This window comes from Pectinophora gossypiella, unplaced genomic scaffold, assembly GCF_024362695.1.
Source record: "Pectinophora gossypiella unplaced genomic scaffold, ilPecGoss1.1 Pgos_31, whole genome shotgun sequence".
Classification (NCBI taxonomy): Eukaryota; Metazoa; Arthropoda; class Insecta; order Lepidoptera; family Gelechiidae; genus Pectinophora; species Pectinophora gossypiella.
In genome coordinates this window covers 927,513-946,956 of record NW_026063241.1, presented here as the reverse complement: position 1 = coordinate 946,956, position 19,444 = coordinate 927,513, and the positions used below count along the sequence as shown (strand labels likewise).

The window sequence follows — 19,444 nt, the reverse complement described above, 5'->3', positions numbered from 1 at the left end:
GCCGGATAATGTTGAGACGAGATATTGCATCTTCTCTGTATTGGAAAGAGATCCATTTTCGTGTATCAATGCATTGAATATGTCGTAATATTCGGGCCATGATTTAATGTTACCCGAAAATTTCGGTATTTCGATCTTAGGTAATTTCACAGTAGGCGCAGAAGCAGGTCGGTAAGGAGCTGTGGATTGGCTCTCGGATTTACGAGTTAACTGCGAATAAACAGCTACAATGTCAAAATACATCGAGTCGAACTGTTCACGATAACTATCTTCTTCTTCTTCGCACTTCTCGTCCAGCAAGGTAAGTATATCGCCATGGGCGTCTTCAAAACTTTCTATTAGCTTAGAAACCGACGAGTAGTGCGCGAGAAACAACTCTGTATCATCAGGCAGAGAGGTGGATTTCGCTTGCAGAGCAACATCGAGTATCTTTTTCATACGATTATAGGCTAAAGTACGTTTCCGACGGAGTGATGGTAAGTCGTGTATGGTAGGAGACTCCTCCTGAACTGATTTAGTCATTACTTTAGGTTTAGGTATGCTAGTACGCTTAACTCAATAAGTAGCCATACTGAAACACCTATAAATCGAGCACAGACAAACGTTTACGTAAGTACAAACGCGCGCGAATACTGAAGAAACTCAAATGCACTGATAAACTGATAACGAGTTTACGATTATGAATAATACCTACACGGGAACGAAAACCTATCTAAACAAAGGTAAGTTTACAAGAGAAGTCGGTATTAACGAGTTGAAGTCTGAGTAACACAAGTGGTGTCTCTAAAATAAACAATTGATACGAAATGAGAACATACCTATGAAACCTAACCTAAACCTTATTTGTTTCGACCGGTGTACGGATGATATAGGTATATAACGAGTTACGATTATAGCTACTTAAATAAATAGGTTAAGAATAAATTGTTGGTGCGAATAATGACAAGTATAATCTATATGCACCGGCTAGTTAAGAGAATTTGCACAAAAACTTACTTGTCGAAACAACAATCTTTTTCTTTTACCAATTACGCACTATTTACACTAGAATATTGTTTATTTTACTAGTATAGATAACACTCAGTAACACCACTTGATTTATTAACTAAAATAAAGTGAATAATCCGCTTGAAAGACAAATAAAATACGATCTCGGACAGAATGTAAACAAACAATAACGCGACAGATTTACGGAGGTCGTTCAAGACGAGTGAGGTCTGTGCGTACGCTTGACTTTCGTAACGAGTCGGATTATACGACCAACGGCAAACCGATTTAAACAAGTTCAATTGTTATTTTTCAAATAAATTGATATAATTCTATTGCTAAAAGATCTAGAAACGATTATTTTAATGAAGTAACACTTATTAAATAGCAAACTGTTCGTATTTTAGCAAAAAATTACAAAAAATATTTTGCTATGTAATTGTTGGAAATTAGATGAAAGTTATGCAAATGGCGAAAGATGGTGGACGGATTTGAATGTAATTAGACAAAATAGCGTCGGTTTGAAAACTATATTTTAGAAAATGAATTAGATTAGATATGACTCTAAAAAGATTAATTTAAATGGGAACCGCCTAAGTTCCCGGGTTTCGGCACCAAAAAGATATGGCGGGACGAGAAATTTAAAACGCGTGATGGTCTCGCCAACGTCTGGGGACCAAGCGTTTCTTAATGAATACGCCTGGTTTCGGAATCTAAAGGTTCGAGAGGTCGAGATTCGGTTCCTGGCGTATATAGAATATGAGTCCTACCTGGGCTGCTTCAGCAAACCGCTCCGGGGTGATGGAATTCCTCTTCAGCCGTCCGGCGCACGTATCGAGCTGAGGCTTCGAATTGATGGTGAACTCCAATGCAGGATCAACTTTTATCACCAATTGTTCATATAAAACGTAGAATATGCTAGTTTATTAGCTTACAAGCGGATTTACGGATTAAATTAGGACAAAATGATTTATTTATAAGAGAGCGCGCACACGCGTGTCCATAGTTTTTTTTCTTCACTCCAGGGGCGCGGGGGGGTGGCTCCCGGTTGTCATTAGTAGGACTCATAGTGCGCTAGATGGCGCTACACGTTTAGAAACGAATCTCGACATTCAATTTCGCGGAAAAAATATAAAATGAAATTATGAATACGATACATGTACCATGTATTCACTAGATACTGATCATGACTTTTACTTTATTTTATTTTTTTGTCGTTATTATTATGTACCTTCAAGAAAAGTCAAACTTTGATCAATACTTTCCGCTAAAGCACGTTAGAAATTTCGAATAATGGCATTCAGTTAAAAATGATCCATGTATATTCCTGGTGTTTATTTGGTACTGATCTTGTTTTTTCTTTAATCAGGTCTTGTATCGTTTTTTTTTTCTGATGCTAAATCTTGAAAGAGTATTTAAATAATGGCATTCAGTTTATGATACCAAATGTTACGTTTCTTAATGGTTTCTGTCCCGAACAAAAAGCTTACCGAATCATTTTTGCCAGTGAAATTACTTCGTGTTAATTTCCGTTTTTTTTTTGGTTAACTTAAATTGTTTGCTTGCGTTTATTTCTTTTCGATACACTTTCTGCATTTTGTGAATGTGAAAACGATTCCATGCTGATAAATATTCAATGTGAAATAAATTGAAAAATACTGACTTAAATGTAGTACATGGTTATTGACTGGTTGTGTGTGGTTGGTATATTTTAGTTGCATACTGATTATATCTTTTCCTTTATTCAGTTCTCTTATTAAAAAAAAGTCGAATGTTGTTCAATATTTTTTGGCAAAGCATGAGAAGACTTTAAATATTGGCATTCAAATTATAATGTCAAATGCTAAGTTTCTAAATGGTTTCTGTCTCGAACAAGAAGCTTATTGAATCATTTCTCTCTCTCTATTTAAGAGCTACGCTCTTGTCGGTGGAGTAACCGTCATTCCTCTCTTCTTCCCGCCAAACCTTCACCTCCCGTTACGGCACGACCTGCACCTTCTATTTTATTTGTTTCATTAATGTTATCCTAGGTCTACCCCTTCCTCTCTTCCCTTCATTTTTTCCTTCTATAATGTTTGTTATAAATAAATCGTGTCGTATCAGGTGGCCAATCATACTTCCTCTCCGGTTCTCTATAGTCTTCAATATGGTTCTCTTTTCTTCAACTCTTTCCAGCACTTTTTCATTTGACACCATTTCAGTCCAGCTTATACCCTCCATCCTTCGCCAACACCACATCTCAAACGCTTCCAACCTCTCTCTGTATCTCTGTGTCATAGTCCACGTTTCACTTCCATAGAGTGCAATGCTCCAAATATATGATTTAATAAACTGAATCATTTATGCCAGTGAAATTACTTCGTGTAATTTTCGTTTTTTTTTAGCTTAACTTAATTGATTTGCTTGCGTTTATTTCTTTTCGATACACTTTTTGCATTTTGTGAATTTGAAAACGATTCCATGCTGATAAATATTCAATGTGAAATAAATTGAAAAATATTGTCTTAAATGTAGTACATGGTTATTGACTGGTTGTGTATGGTTGGTATATTTTAGTTGGATACTGGGGGGCTAAAATGGCCACTTTAGCAATTCATCTAAATCCAAATCATTTCCTGAATTGCTAGCATTATTGAAGCAATTCTGCTATTTTTGGTAAAATGGTCGCATTCTTTAGAGGATCTGCAACAGTTCAATTCATCTTTGATTCATCTGCTGAATCAGATTGCACGCATTTATTGCCATACGAATAAAATAAAACCGTAACTTTACCGGAATTTTACCGGTAAATTTTATTCTATTTTTTTAGATTATTTGAACAAGGTGTACATTAAAAATGTGTTAAAAAGCATTAAAAAAACATTTATCAATAAAAGATACTAATATTAATCAAAACAAACGTAATTATGGATTAAAACAGCGCACCCTTCGTGGAAAAACGCAGTAAGTTGATTTTATCAACTTTTCAGGAGCTAAAAAAAACTGTCCTACTAATTAGTTATTGTAGTATAAGTGAAACACAGTAAGTTAAGTTCGCAACTGGTTTATTTACCAAACTCGGGTACCCACATATTATTTTACTAATAACTACCCACAACACCTTTCCCTTAAAATAGAACTAAAAATAATTATATTACTAAGTTATAAGTGAGTCGGTATATTACCATTAATAATACAAGAATATTAATTAAACTCCTTCTCACTATTCCTTTTTTTTTACTAAATGTAATGTAGTAATGCAGAAGAAATAGACCAAACAACAAAACAATAACAAACAATTTTACTGACTTAGGTATAATAATTTAAGTAGATACGACAGATCATCTAATATATAGTATAGAAATATGAATAGAAAGGTTTTTTTTTTTGTTTTTTTTTTTATACTTATATTTATGTACCTTTTTAAATAAATGTAATAAAATTTATAGTCCCAATTTTTTAGCTTTGCTACGTGTAAGAGGAGGAGAATAGGTTGTAATTTGGTTATCTTTGGACATTGAAAGTTTAGATTCATCCGAAGGCACATATTCACTTTCATCGGAAAAATACTCGTCCTCTTCTTCACTTTGTATATATACATTGGCGTTAGTTAATTTATCTTCACAAATAGGGAGACTTTTGATTAGATGTTGGCGATTACGGCGATACATAATTCCTTTTTTGTTTTTAATAATATATGAGCGTGGTGTCGATGCCTTCGCTATAACTTTTCCTCGCATTCTTTTGTTCTTTTCAATCATTATGACGTCATCGCCCACGTCCAATTCAGGTAAGGGTTTGCTATGCTTATCATAATACATTTTAACTTTTCTTTGCTTTTCCAATAACGTATTATACTGTTTTTCATCATTGCAATAATTACGCTTTAATAAGTCTGGATGCACTGGTAATTTACAATTCAGTCGCCTACCCATCAATAATTGTGCAGGTGAATTTAAATTATCTCGTGGGGTATTCCTGTAACTTAATAAATCTAAATAGAAATCCGTGCCGCTATCTAATGACTTTTTTAAAATATTTTTTATAGTCTGTACCGCTCTTTCACTTTTTCCATTAGATTGCGCATAATTCGGTGAAGATGTGATGTGTTGAAATCCCCATACGTCAGCAAATATTTTAAATTCCCTACACGAATACTGTGGGCCATTATCGCTTATCACGCATTCTGGAATACCGTACCTTGCAAAATTCTCTTTCATTATATTTATAACTGAACGAGAATGTGTGTCTTTTAATAGTGAAACTTCTGTAAATCCCGAAAAATAATCAACCATAATTAAATAACTCTTTTTCGCATACTCAAATATATCCGTTCCTATTTTATTCCATGGCAAATGACAATGGGCACTTTTGTATGAAACTTGGTCCAAGAACCTCCACTGATGAGACTTATATGTAATGAAAGCTTATGCTTTCCCTATGATTCTGGCAAAGTCCTATCAGATTCTGTCCCGGGGTTCTTTTTTTACGGCCATGTTTGTCCTGGCTAAAAATGTGATAAAATACAGTGGGAGCTAAAATCGACTCAAGATTTGTTGCTGGATAACTAAGTCTACATAAATAATTATGTATCATATTGTATATCATTTTAAAGAGGATCTTTTCCAGAATCCGAAACATAAAAAAAAAAAAAAAAAAAATCTTTTTGTAAGCGAATTATAGTCAATTTATATCTGCAGCGCCATTGTTTCTCGGTAGCTAAGTTCAAGTTTCATGCCTTTTACCCCTTCCAAAAGTATCTTACCGATTTTTTTTATATTGCTTCCGGAATTTGATCTGAGTGATAATAACAAGAAAAATAAATAAACACCTCTCCGATAGAGACCGGCTAAGCTATTGCCTATTGCAAGAAATCGTCATCATTAGCAAGTCATTACGGTATTGCATATTATAAGCTTATCAGCAACTTGGAACTTGGTCCAAGAACCTCCACTGGTGAGACTTGCATGTAATGATAGCTTATACTTGTCCTATGATTCTGGCAAAGTTCTATCAAACTCTGTCCTAGGGTTTTTTTACGGCCATGTTTGTCCTGAGTGTACAGTAGTGGACTGCAAAATCACCTCAGGATTTGTTGTCGAAAAACTATTTAACTAAGTCTATATACATAATTATATATCATAATGTACTTATATCAATTTTAAAGGGGAAGGTTATCAGAATCTGAAACACAAATAAAAAAATGCATTAAGTATGTAAACGACTTTTAGCCAACTCACGTCCGTAGCATCATTTTTCTCAGCAGCTACGTACGAGTTTCGCGCCTTCCAACCTTTCCAAAGAAGCCCAATCATTTTTTCCTTCTTCTGATATTGCATTCTTAACCTGACAAGACTAAGTGACAACAACAAGAAATAAAATAGATACCATTCCGATAGAGGCCGCGTAAGCTATGGACCTATTGCAAGATAACGTACTCAAAGGCTAGTCATTATAATCCAACAGACGTAACATGATTAGAATGCGGGAGGACGCAAATGTAGTATGTTTTCTTTCACTACAATCTTGTTTTATTAATCCAGGCTTATATCTTGTCTTATAAACAATGCCGAATGGTACAACAAACGTATCGTAAACGTAAGGTTGCCTGGTAGTAATTGCTACCTTGGCAATAAAGCCGCCTTTTGCACCAGTTATTGCCTGAACTTGTTTAATAAATGTGTTTCTTTTGTATACAATAGAGTCATTGTATTGCATCTTGATTAGAATGACTTATTTCTTGTTTCTCTCGTACTAAGCTGCATAGTTGAATAGTTGTATTGCTGTTAGTGTTAAAGAGACACATATTTCGTCTCTTTCGCATAAGGCGATGTACTACATTTCCGTCCCGCCGCATTCTAATCATGTTACGTCTGTTGGATTATAATGACTAGCCTTTGAGTACGTTATCTTGCAATAGGTCCATAGCTTACGCGGCCTCTATCGGAATGGTATCTATTTTATTTCTTGTTGTTGTCACTTAGTCTTGTCAGGTTAAGAATGCAATATCAGAAGAAGGAAAAAATGATTGGGCTTCTTTGGAAAGGTTGGAAGGCGCGAAACTCGTACGTAGCTGCTGAGAAAAATGATGCTACGGACGTGAGTTGGCTAAAAGTCGTTTACATACTTAATGCATTTTTTTATTTGTGTTTCAGATTCTGATAACCTTCCCCTTTAAAATTGATATAAGTACATTATGATATATAATTATGTATATAGACTTAGTTAAATAGTTTTTCGACAACAAATCCTGAGGTGATTTTGCAGTCCACTACTGTACACTCAGGACAAACATGGCCGTAAAAAAACCCTAGGACAGAGTTTGATAGAACTTTGCCAGAATCATAGGACAAGTATAAGCTATCATTACATGCAAGTCTCACCAGTGGAGGTTCTTGGACCAAGTTCCAAGTTGCTGATAAGCTTATAATATGCAATACCGTAATGACTTGCTAATGATGACGATTTCTTGCAATAGGCAATAGCTTAGCCGGTCTCTATCGGAGAGGTGTTTATTTATTTTTCTTGTTATTATCACTCAGATCAAATTCCGGAAGCAATATAAAAAAAATCGGTAAGATACTTTTGGAAGGGGTAAAAGGCATGAAACTTGAACTTAGCTACCGAGAAACAATGGCGCTGCAGATATAAATTGACTATAATTCGCTTACAAAAAGATTTTTTTTGTTTTTTTTATGTTTCGGTTTCTGGAAAAGATCCTCTTTAAAATGATATACAATATGATACATAATTATTTATGTAGACTTAGTTATCCAGCAACAAATCTTGAGCCGATTTTAGCTCCCACTGTATTTTATCACATTTTTAGCCAGGACAAACATGGCCGTAAAAAAAGAACCCCGGGACAGAATCTGATAGAACTTTGCCAGATTCATAGAGAAAGCATAAGCTTTCATTACATATAAGTCTCATCAGTGGAGGTTCTTGGACCAGATTCGCCCATTCTCCTTTGGTATGGGAATTGGTATCATTGGCTCTTTGCCTGGTTTATTGGAATGATCTTGGCAGGTTTTACACCTCTTCACTACACTTTCTATATCATTACCTATGCCCGGCCAGAATAACACCTCCCGCGCTCGCCTCTTACAGCTGTTTATCCCTAAATGACCTTCATGTATGATTTTTAAAATATCTTGTCGTAAAGAAAATGGGATCAAAACTTGTTTATTTTTAAATATGACTCCATCTACACAATAAAGCTCATCCCTCATTGACCAATAGTATCGCAAATCCGTATCTACGTTATATTTATGTTGTGGCCAACCATTATTTATATAAGTAATTAGCCTTTGTAAACATTCATCTTTTCGCGTTTCCTTTTTTATGTGTGTTAATTTATTATGCGATATTGGAATATTATTTATTAACATGCTTACTTGACACAGTATATGTTTACTTATATTATCATTATATAGATCTGTTAGAGGCGCCCGCGACAGGGTATCCGGTATATACATGTACTTGCCTGGTTTGTATTTTACTTCTAAGTCATAACCTTGTAATCTTAAAATCATTCGCTGCAAGCGCGCTGGGATCGAGTTTAATGACTTTTTAAATATGCTTTCAAGCGGTTTATGATCAGTTTCAATAAATACAGCTTTTTTACCATAAATGTATTGGTGAAATTTTTCACACGCAAATACTATGGCCAACATTTCTTTTTCGATTTGCGCGTACCGAGCCTGTGTATCGGTGAGCGTGCGCGAGGCGTACTCGACCGGACGGCCGTCCTGCAACAACACGGCGCCGAGCGCCACGCCGCTCGCGTCCACCGACAACACAGCCGGCCGCGACACGTCATACAGCGCTAATACAGGGGCGTCACTAAGTAATTGCTTTAACTTGTCAAATGCCTTCTGATGACCTACTTCCCAACTGAAATCCACATTTTTTCTCAATAATTGTGTTAATGGGTAAGTGATTTCCGAATAATTGGGGATAAATTTGGATACGTAATTTACAGCACCCAGAAATCGTTCCAAGCTTTTCCTATCTGTTGGGGCAGGCATATTTCTAACAGCTCTGACCTTCTCTGAATCCGGTTTCATGCCGTCTTTGTTAAAAACATGACCTAAATACGTTACCTCATCAACACAAATGCGGCACTTTTGTTTGTTAAATTTTAAATTAATTTCTCGCGCCCTATTTAACAACGCCCTCAACCGCTGGTCATGTTCATCCTTGTCCTGACCCCAACAAATAATGTCGTCAATAAATGAGTCAACTCCTTCCAATCCTTCCAACAGTTGTCTTATCTTTGCATGGAATACTTCCGACGCACAATTGAGACCATACGGCAACCTTAAGTACTGGTAACGGCCAAATGGCGTACCAAACGTGCATAAGTCCGCACTTACATGTAGGATTTTGGAATTCCACGAAACGAATGTATCTAAAAGAGGTCTATAATATTTTTTTTGTCTATGGCAATGTGCTAGACTTATCTATGAGTGGCGTGACTTTGACTTTTTCTGGGAATGGCGAAACGATTACATTTGTAAGGTGAAAAAATAATATAAACTGAGTGAAACTGATTTCCCGAGCTTTTATTTCCATCCCACAACTTTTGGGGGCTCGTCCGGGATGGAAATATAGTGTGAGGGCAAGAAAAGGTGTTTTTAAGGTGAAAACGGAGGAAGGAGAATTTTATAAGGTGGACGGCGAAGGTGGATAATGGCGGAAGGCGTGAAAGAAGGTGATGAAGATGGACAGGCGACTATGTCATTTGCAGGCGGTTACGATAGGTTTGTCGGCAAGTTCGATGGAACCGACAAAACCCTAAGTTCTTCAAAATGGCTGGAAGATATAGAGGAAAATGCGGAATTATTTGGCTGGACATCAAAACAGAAACTTATTGTGGCGCGGCGTTGTCTAACCGGCACGGCGGAATTATGGGCGAAATCTGAAAAAGTATTCAAAAAATACGATGACTTCAAGGTGGCTCTGCAAAGGGAATTTCCAGACAGTATCAACGTGAAGGAAGTACACGAGATTATGGCTTCAAGAAAGAAAAAGAGGGATGAAACTTATTACGAATATATGCTCGTGATGAAAGAATTAGGCAAACGCGGCAAATTTCCTGATTATGTAGCAATACAATATATAATAGACGGGATCGTCGACTACGAAAACAACAAATCTATATTATACGGCGTGACTACGTATCCAGTCCTGAAAGAAAGATTGGCGATTTACGAAAATATGAAGTCTAAGATGGCGACAAAACGGCAAGAGCCGGCACAAGCGCCGAGGCAGAGATTTAGAGAGCATGGCAGTTATTCGGCGGACGCAGCGAGAGCGGCGGCTCGACATTGCTATAAGTGCGGCGAGAAAAATCACATAGCAAGTACGTGCAAGAATGGTTTGAAATGTTATAAGTGCAATCAGTACGGACATATAGCGACGGCATGCATAAATTCGAAGCAACGTGATGCGGTGCAACCGATGGCGACGACGAGTAAACAACGTGAAGTAAGCTATGGTGGCGTTGGCGGCGGCGGAAACGCGGTAAAATGGGAACCCCGCGCAATGTGTTTGAAGTCGGCGGCGGATTCGTTCACAAATTATGACATCGGTGAGGTTGGTAGCACTGAAAACCAAAATTTGTTTATGGGCGTTCAACATGGCGGCGACGCGCGCGACGACAGCGGGAATGACAAGAACTGTCAATGTCAACAACCGGCGTTCAACGTAAACATTATGTCGCAAAGTGAAAATAAATCTGAAAAAATGATACAAATTAGTGGCGTAAACATTAACTCTTTGATAGATTCCGGCAGTGATGTGAACTTAATAACGATGGATTTGTTTTTCGAGCTCAATGTGACTTCGTACGTCAAAGAAAACATCGAGTTTTCTGGACTTGGTGCGGCGAAAGTTTCTTCTTTAGGCAGGACTGAATGTGAACTGAATATCGACGGATACTGTTGTACTACTACATTCTATATTGTGCCCAAAGATGTAATGCCTTACAAAGTTATTCTAGGTCAGCCATTTTTACAAAACATAACACTGGTTTTTGATAGGGGGTTAGTGAATGTTGTGTCCCGTGAGAACGGTAGTCTTTTAAATTGTTTGATTGCAGATGTCACAGAAGAACCGATAGCTTACATGCCAAACCAGCAGTTGAAGGATCAGGTACGGAATCTTGTCAAGAATTACAGCCCAGTGCAAACGAAGGAGGCACCCGTTGAGATGCACATTGTGATGAAGGACGACATCCCAGTTGCTCAGCGACCAAGGCGTCTGGCTATCAAGGAGCAACAAGAAGTTGATACCCAGGTCAGTGAGTGGTTAACAAGAGGCATTATAAAGCCTAGTTTTTCAGAGTATGCAAGTCCATTGGTACTTGTGAAAAAGAAGGATGGTACTACCCGAGTATGTGTAGATTATAGGAAGGTTAATGAGAAGATGGTGAAGGACGAATTTCCTCTACCAATTATAGAAGACCATATTGACAAGCTACAAGGAGCAAAAGTTTTTAGTAAACTTGACCTAAAAGATGCGTTTTTCCATCTAAAGATAAATGAGAAGTGTACAAAATACACCTCATTCGTGACACAGAATGGACAGTATGAGTTCACTAGAGCACCCTTCGGTTTGTCAATTTGTCCGAACTATTTCACACGGTTTATCAATTCCATTTTCAGAGACATCATTGTGGAGGACGGAGTGCTAATATTTATTGATGATGTGATCATACCGTCAGTAACTTACGAAGAGGGGGTGATGAAGCTAGAAAAGGTCCTGCGAAGAGCTGCAGAGTACGGCTTGCTAATAAACTGGAAAAAAAGTGAATTACTTACCACTAGAGTTGAATATCTGGGGCATGTAGTGGAGAATAGTACCGTAAAGCCATCAACGGACAAAACTGACGCAGTCATGAAGTTCCCTCAGCCTCAAACACGTAAGGAGCTACAAAGTTTTATTGGACTTACCTCATATTTCCGTAAATTTATCCAGGACTATTCGACGATAGCAAGACCGCTTACTGATTTACTAAAAAAGGACAAGTATTTTCATTTTGGAGAACAGGAGAAAATTGCTTTTCAAATGTTGAAGCACAAGTTGTCTGAGCACCCGGTACTGCGAATATTTGATCCAGCGTTGGAAACACAGCTGCATACAGACGCATCCCAACTGGCATATTCTGCAATTCTTATGCAGAGAGACCCTAATGATTGTTGTTTCCATCCTGTACACTATATGAGCAAGAAGACATCTGATGCAGAAAAGAAGTATTCAAGTTATGAACTGGAGGCTCTAGCAATAGTAGAAGGTGTTAAGAAGTTCAGAAAATACTTGATTGGTATTAGATTTACAATAGTAACAGACTGTTTAGCTTTGAAATGACCTTAAAGAAAAAAGATTTAGTTACCAGGATTGCAAGATGGATTATGCTTCTGCAAGAATTCAACTATAAAGTGGAACACCGAGCAGGCTCGAGGATGCGACATGTGGACGCTTTAAGTAGAAACCCATATGTTGGACTGATGGTAAACAGTATTCACAATCAACTAAGAGAAGCTCAAGATCAAGATGAAGGATTAAAAGCTATAAAGGACATTTTGAAAGGCGGTACCTACAAGGATTATTGGGTAGAAAATAACATTCTTTTCAAAGGAGATCAAAGACTTATGGTTGTGCCCAAAAGTATGGAAAAGCAAATTTTTAAGAATACACATAGCAATGGACATTTCTCTAGCAAGAAGATGAAGGAGTTGATTAACAAGGATTTTTTTATTTCAGATGTGGACAAGAAGATTAATGATTACCTGTTGACATGCATCCCTTGCATTCTAGCATCAAGAAAAAGTGGAAGGCAGGAAGGATACCTAAACCCTATTGAGAAGGAAGCATTACCATTACAAACTTTACATGTGGACCACATTGGACCACTGACCGCAACCCAGAAACAGTATAACCATATTCTCACTGTAGTAGATGCCTTTACAAAATTTGTTTGGTTATTTCCTACTAAGTCAACCACTAGTAAGGAGACATTGTCGAAACTCTACATTTTACAACAAATGTTTGGAAACCCAGATAGAATTATTTCAGATAAGGGGACTGCATTTACAAGCCAGGATTTTAAGAAGTACTGTGAAGATGAAAAGATTGAACACATTCAAGTTACCACTGGAGTGCCACGTGGGAATGGACAAGTGGAGCGCATCCATCGTACCATTATACCGGTATTGACCAAGTTATGTGTACAAGATCAAGGCTTATGGTACCGGCATGTTAGTAGAGTACAGCGAGCACTTAACAGTACATATCAGAGAAGTATAAATACTACACCTTTTAATCTACTTATTGGAAGGAAAATGAAAAATAAGGAAGACATAGAACTACAATTAATGTTACAACAAGAAAGTGCAGAGATGTATAATGAAGATAGAGAAGGATTAAGAAGGAAAGCAAAGGAACAAATTCAAAAGGTACAGGAAGAGAATAAGAAGCAATATAATAGGAAAAGAAAGGAGAGTAAGAAATATGAAGAAGGAGACTTGGTGGCAATTAAGAGGACACAATTTGGACCAGGACTAAAATTAAAACCTAAATATTTGGGACCATATAGGATAACTAAAGTGAAGAGGAATGACAGGTACAATGTTGAGAAAGCTGACAGCTCTGCAGAAGGTCCTATTGTCACATCTACTTGTGCAGAATACATGAAGAAGTGGCCCATTCCTGCAGAATAGGTATTATTTCTTTGTCTATTTGTTTTACCTGTTTCAGGAGTCTTGTTTTCTACTTACCTGAGGCTCTGCCTACCCTGATAGTCATTGCGACTAGATCTGTCTGAACTAACTGGCTGTTATGTTGCTATTGTTGGTGGTGACAAACGACTGTGAGACATTCCATCTTTGAGAGCACAATAATTGAGTATGTTTGTGTACCTATACATTTTATGTTTTGTTTATACCTAAATAATTTAGTCATGTTTAAGATTTTAAATCCTTAAGTTTCACTTATGTTGTATGTTGTAACAATCACAATTTCTTTTTTTTTATTTTACTTTTGTTATGTTTACTCATTTCTTTACAAGGATAACAATTGACTTTTGTTTTGTTTACATATGTTTTATGAAGATAACAATTTACTTTTGTTTTGCTTACTTATGTTGTAGGAGAATAACAATTTACTTTTGTTTTGCTTACTTATATTGTAGAAGAATAACAACTTACTTTTGTTTTGCTTACTTATGTTGTATGAAAATTTAAATAATTTACTTTTGTTTCGTTTACTTATAGACACCTGTAGTGTTATTAAAAGGTTATTATTATTGATCTAGTTGACTCTTTCCTTTGTAAGAAACGGGATAGTGTTAGGGATATGTTGCAAATGTGTAATTTAAATTCAAACCGAATTGTAGTGTTGTAAAACAGTTTATTGTAAAGTAGGGTTGTAGACATTTGTATTACAGTAGGGAAGTCTGAGGTCAGACTTCAGCAGGATAGCCGAGCTGTAGGATTTTGGAATTCCACGAAACGAATGTATCTAAAAGAGGTCTATAATATTTTTTTTGTCTATGGCAATGTGCTAGACTTATCTATGAGTGGCGTGACTTTGACTTTTTCTGGGAATGGCGAAACGATTACATTTGTAAGGTGAAAAAATAATATAAACTGAGTGAAACTGATTTCCCGAGCTTTTATTTCCATCCCACATACATCATCTAGTTTTATAGCCCAAAAGCCTGAATTTGCATCTAAGACTGAAAAGTATTTTGCACCGTGCAGTTTTGTAGCAAATTCACTAATTGTTGGCAAATGAAAGTGAGCACGCTGTATAGCAGTATTCAACGGTCGCGGGTCCAAACATATCCGTAACGCGCCATTCTTTTTTGCTGCAATCACTAGCGAATTAACCCATGGTGTAGGATGACTCACTTTTCTAATCACACCTAAATCTATCATCCTATTTAACTCATCCTGTAACTTGTCCCTCAAACCAAGCGGGACCTTGCGCGAAGCACAAACAACCGGTTGTATAGAATTGTCCACCACGATATGGTACTCGCCCGGAACACAACCTAGCCCATCAAATAAATCACTGTATTCTGTAATATTTATACCGTGAACTCGTTGTATCAACCCTAACGCCGAACAAGTTTCTCGACCCAAAACGCTTTGACAGCGAATGTTAGCAATAGCAAATCTTAAATTATGCATTTTGTCTTTATACCACCAATTCAAATTACACAAACCCTTTATTGGGATTATATCCCCACTGTATGATTGTAATTTAATATTGTCTTTATTGTAAATAATATTTGGCTTGTAGCCTAATGCCAAAAATCGTTCGAAGGATAGTACATTTATATCCGCACCAGTATCTAATTTAAAGTTTTCATTTCCAAATTCACCACTTAATAGTTGAAACCACTCCTTCGTAGAATCGTTCTTTTCGGAAACGTTAAATAACATAGATATATAAAATGACTCACAGTCGTCGTTTTCCTCCAAAGTGTTCTCTGGCATGTGTATATCATACACTTTTTTGACACCCTTTTTTAACTTACACATTCTAGCAAAATGACCATGATTTTCACACACATAGCACTGCACTGAAATAGCTGGACACGAACTCGGATCGGGACATTGACCACCGCACCGGTGGCAACAGACCGAGCGCGGGCGGCGCGCGTGCCCCCGACGCCGCCGGTGCGCCGCGGCGGCCGCGCCCGCGCCGGCCTCCGCGCCAGCCGCGCGCTGCTACCGCGTCTACCTGCACGCCGCTACGCGCGCTGCGTGCCTCCAGTAAACGGTTGCTGTCCGCCGACACCTCGTCCGCCTGACATATTTTTATAGCCTTATCGAGCGTTAAATCGTCTGAGCGTAGTAACCGGTCCCTGACGACGGTACTGCTTATGCCGCAAACTATGCGGTCACGAATCAATTCCTCTTCCAGTGACTTAAAGGCACAACTTTTACTCAATAACTTTAAAGCTGTTACGTATTGTTTAATCGTTTCCCCAGTCTCTTGACTTCGTGTAAAAAAGTTATATCGTGCGAGCGTTATATTTGGTTTCACTCCAAAATACTCATCAAACCTCTTTATCAACGTCACCACGTCATCACGTTCGTCTTCCGTCTCGACCGTGAATGTCTCATAGACGTCGAAACCCTCCGGTCCTATCAAGTTGATAAGTAAACTCGCTTGCACTCCTGCTTCTTCCTTATGCACCCCTGATGCCTTCAAAAACAAATTAAACTGCGTTTTCCATCGCTTCACGCGTCAGCCCTGCTGACGGAGCTGCCCTCCAAACTCAACTCCTGTGGCGGTCTTGCGTGCTCCATTCTCACTTGTATCGTAATTGTACACAATACACTAGTTTACGCACTACAAAGATCACTTTTAATCCACTTTTTACCGCTGTCACCATGTAGTATAAGTGAAACACAGTAAGTTAAGTTCGCAACTGGTTTATTTACCAAACTCGGGTACCCACATATTATTTTACTAATAACTACCCACAACAGTTATAAGTCCTGGAAATAACCTTCAAAGAGAAAATAATAGCAAAATGTAGCCCGGATTGACCCACATTTATTAATTTTTAATTAATAGTGTATATTTGAAAAAAAATTAAAAAAACACGATTGCGTAGATATTCCACGAAAACTAATCAAACGTTTCCGTTGTAAGTACAGACACTGCTTTATTATTACGTAGTGCAAACAACATGGACAGTTGTAACTTTACCTACAACGTTGTTCACCTTCCGATTTCGCCTTACTCGGATGTTGTAAGTATTAGTTACTTCGTTCTTACACGAAAAATTTTAACAAAATATTTTGCGTAAGTTGAGAAACCTATTTGTTCCACGTGAAAGTAAATGATCTTAGATAGTGTAACTATAGAAATTGCTTTTTAATAAGGAAATATCTCAAAATAATTGTATGTATCTTTAAATACTTGTTTGTTGCAGGGGTTAGTCTAGAATGTAGAAGTATGTATGCTCATACATTATACAGGGTGGCCCAGAACTTCAAGTTCAAAATGAAAAATTAGATAGAGTGGCTCATTGGCTACTAGAAACACCCCCATGTATGTTCAGCATTAATTTATTATTATTTATAGTTTAGGAGATATGACCTATTTTGTACCTTTTTCTAGATTTTCTAGCTTACTGCAGTAATCATCATTTTGTCACTATCCCTTACTTAATAATTATTTTATTTTACTTCATAACTATTTTTAAAGATATATACCGTTAGGTAAAAAAATAAAAACAGTCAAATCAAAGACAAAAAAAAGTTATTGGAAGTCAAGTGAGAAGTGGACCAAAATTGTCACAGTTGTTAAAACTTCGCCGAAGAATAATTAACACATGAGATTGGCATGGACGCTGAAAGTAGGTATCTCTAAAAAACTGCTCCATTTAATAGGCTTTTAGACACATCCAAAAAAAGTACCCTTAATAGAAGCAATAAACTAAGTAATTAGACCTCGAAGATTGCAAGATAGACAGATTTGAAGGAAAAATTTACATTCTCATACAATGTAGGTAGCTGCTTCTTTCTAACGTTGTTAAAGGTGCTCAAAGAGGACATTTTCAATAAAAAAAGATCACGCTCATAATCGCTAACAGGGTAGACATAGCAACAGTCTGAAGACAAAACTTGCAGTCACTTTTGGTATTCATATTGTAATGAAGGAAAAAGTTATCCCCAAACACTGTTGGTGATTCATACTATCATCATCATCAATTTAAGAGCCACGCTCTTGTCGGTGCAGCATTTCTGTAAAATACTCTCCATGCTACTTTTTAGGGAAAAATAGGGCAGTGGTTTCCCTCTTGCCTTCCGCCCCGCAGTACTCTGTCTGACGCGAATGGGATGGCGCCCAGAGTAGTCTATTACAAAGCCATACTAGGACTCCTGTCCTCTGCCTCTGAATAGTACTGACAGTTACTGCTGCCCTCTGTCAGGTTCCAGGTTACAGTCCCTGTGACATGCCCCTTCCGTCCTGCATTGCCGTACCGATGGCTCCCATCTCCGCCTCTGCAGCCGTTGAGGTCTTCACCCGTATCCCTGGGCAAGGGTTCTACGTTATACCCCGTAGGTCTGGGTCCCTATTCGAACTCAGCCACCATCTTACTCCGGCCTACTGAAGTAAGAGGCGCCCACCCCCGCGGCAAGGACGCGCCGAACAGGAATTACCCCAGTGGAGGGCAGAGAAGATGACTCTGTCCCCCCTGGGGCCGGGTTAATGGTCTTGTATGGAACCAAGACCAAGGGCTTCATACTATGAGATACTAAAATAAAATCTGTCTGTCTTGCAATCTTTGAGGGGCTAATTACTAGTTTTATGCCCCTATTAAGGGTACTTTTTTTGATGTATCTAAAAGCCTATTAAATGGAGCAGTTTTTAAAAACACTTTCAGGGTTCATGAAAATCTCATGTGTTTATTATTCTTCGGCGAAGTTTTAACAACTGTGACAATTTTAGACGAATTCTCACTTTGACTTCCAACTTCCAATGACTTTTTATCTTTCATTCGACTGTTTTATTTTTTCACCTAGCGATACTTATCCTTAGGCATAGTTATGAAGCAAAATAATTAGAAATTAAAAAGAAAAAATTAGAATTATTAAGAAAGGGATAGCGACAAAATGATGATTTCTGAAGTAAGATAGAAAATCAAGAAAAGGTGTAAAATGGGTCATATATCCTAAACCGTAAATAATCGCTGAACATATATGGGGGTGTTTCTGGTAGCTAATGAGCCCCTCTATCAAATTTTTCATTTTGAACGTGAATTTTTGGGCCACCATGTATTATTGAAATAAATTAAATCAGTGTTAAATTAAGTGTTTATTCTAATTTGTATAAAAACATGAATATTTATTTACTAGCTGTGCCAAAAGTCGTTTGACCCCGCATGGGTTTTCAGTTTTCAGGGAGTTATTTCTATTTGTAATTAAAATCCAACTTTTAATTTTAAAACGTTTATTAATTATTACATGCATAATCACAAAATAATATTAATACGGTATGGCACTTGCCTTTATTAGAAAAACTTCATTTTCAGTTATACAGTTAATCATTAAGAGTTTTCTTGAACATTTTGCTCCTTTCGATCACCCCCTCTTTGCTTTTCGGTAGAACCTGCAAATGACAAAATATAAAAACTATTCAGTATGATAATAAATTACTAAAAAGAAAATCAACCATTAATACCTATTATAGTAAGCTTAGAGATGAGCCAATTTTCCAACGTATCCGAAAAGCGACAGAGTCAGTGATAAAAATGTATGTGATTGACATAAGGTTACATGTCAATCTCTCAAATCACTATCACTGTCGTTTTACGTACTTAATCGTTTGCAACTTGGCTAAAACCCCATAAAAGCCAGTTGGTTTGCATAAGAGATAACTCTAGAAAAAACTACATTAAGCAAATCAAAAATATTTGTGGTTGTTATGATAAGAGGAAAATAACAGA

At 37.2% G+C, this 19,444-nt stretch overlaps 1 protein-coding gene across 1 annotated transcript; it reads right to left on the bottom strand.

Annotated features, from left to right (window-relative positions):
• Positions 1-4,027: 4,027 nt before the first annotated feature.
• Positions 4,028-15,593, bottom strand: LOC126380910 (uncharacterized). The gene is made up of 2 exons (XM_050030487.1): positions 15,063-15,593; positions 4,028-5,057 (listed from the first exon to the last, which is right to left on the bottom strand). Exons 1-2 carry the CDS (start codon positions 15,516-15,518, stop codon positions 4,410-4,412), a joined length of 1,104 nt encoding a protein of 367 aa, XP_049886444.1. The 5' UTR covers positions 15,519-15,593; the 3' UTR covers positions 4,028-4,409.
• Between the last annotated feature and the right edge of the window lie 3,851 nt (positions 15,594-19,444).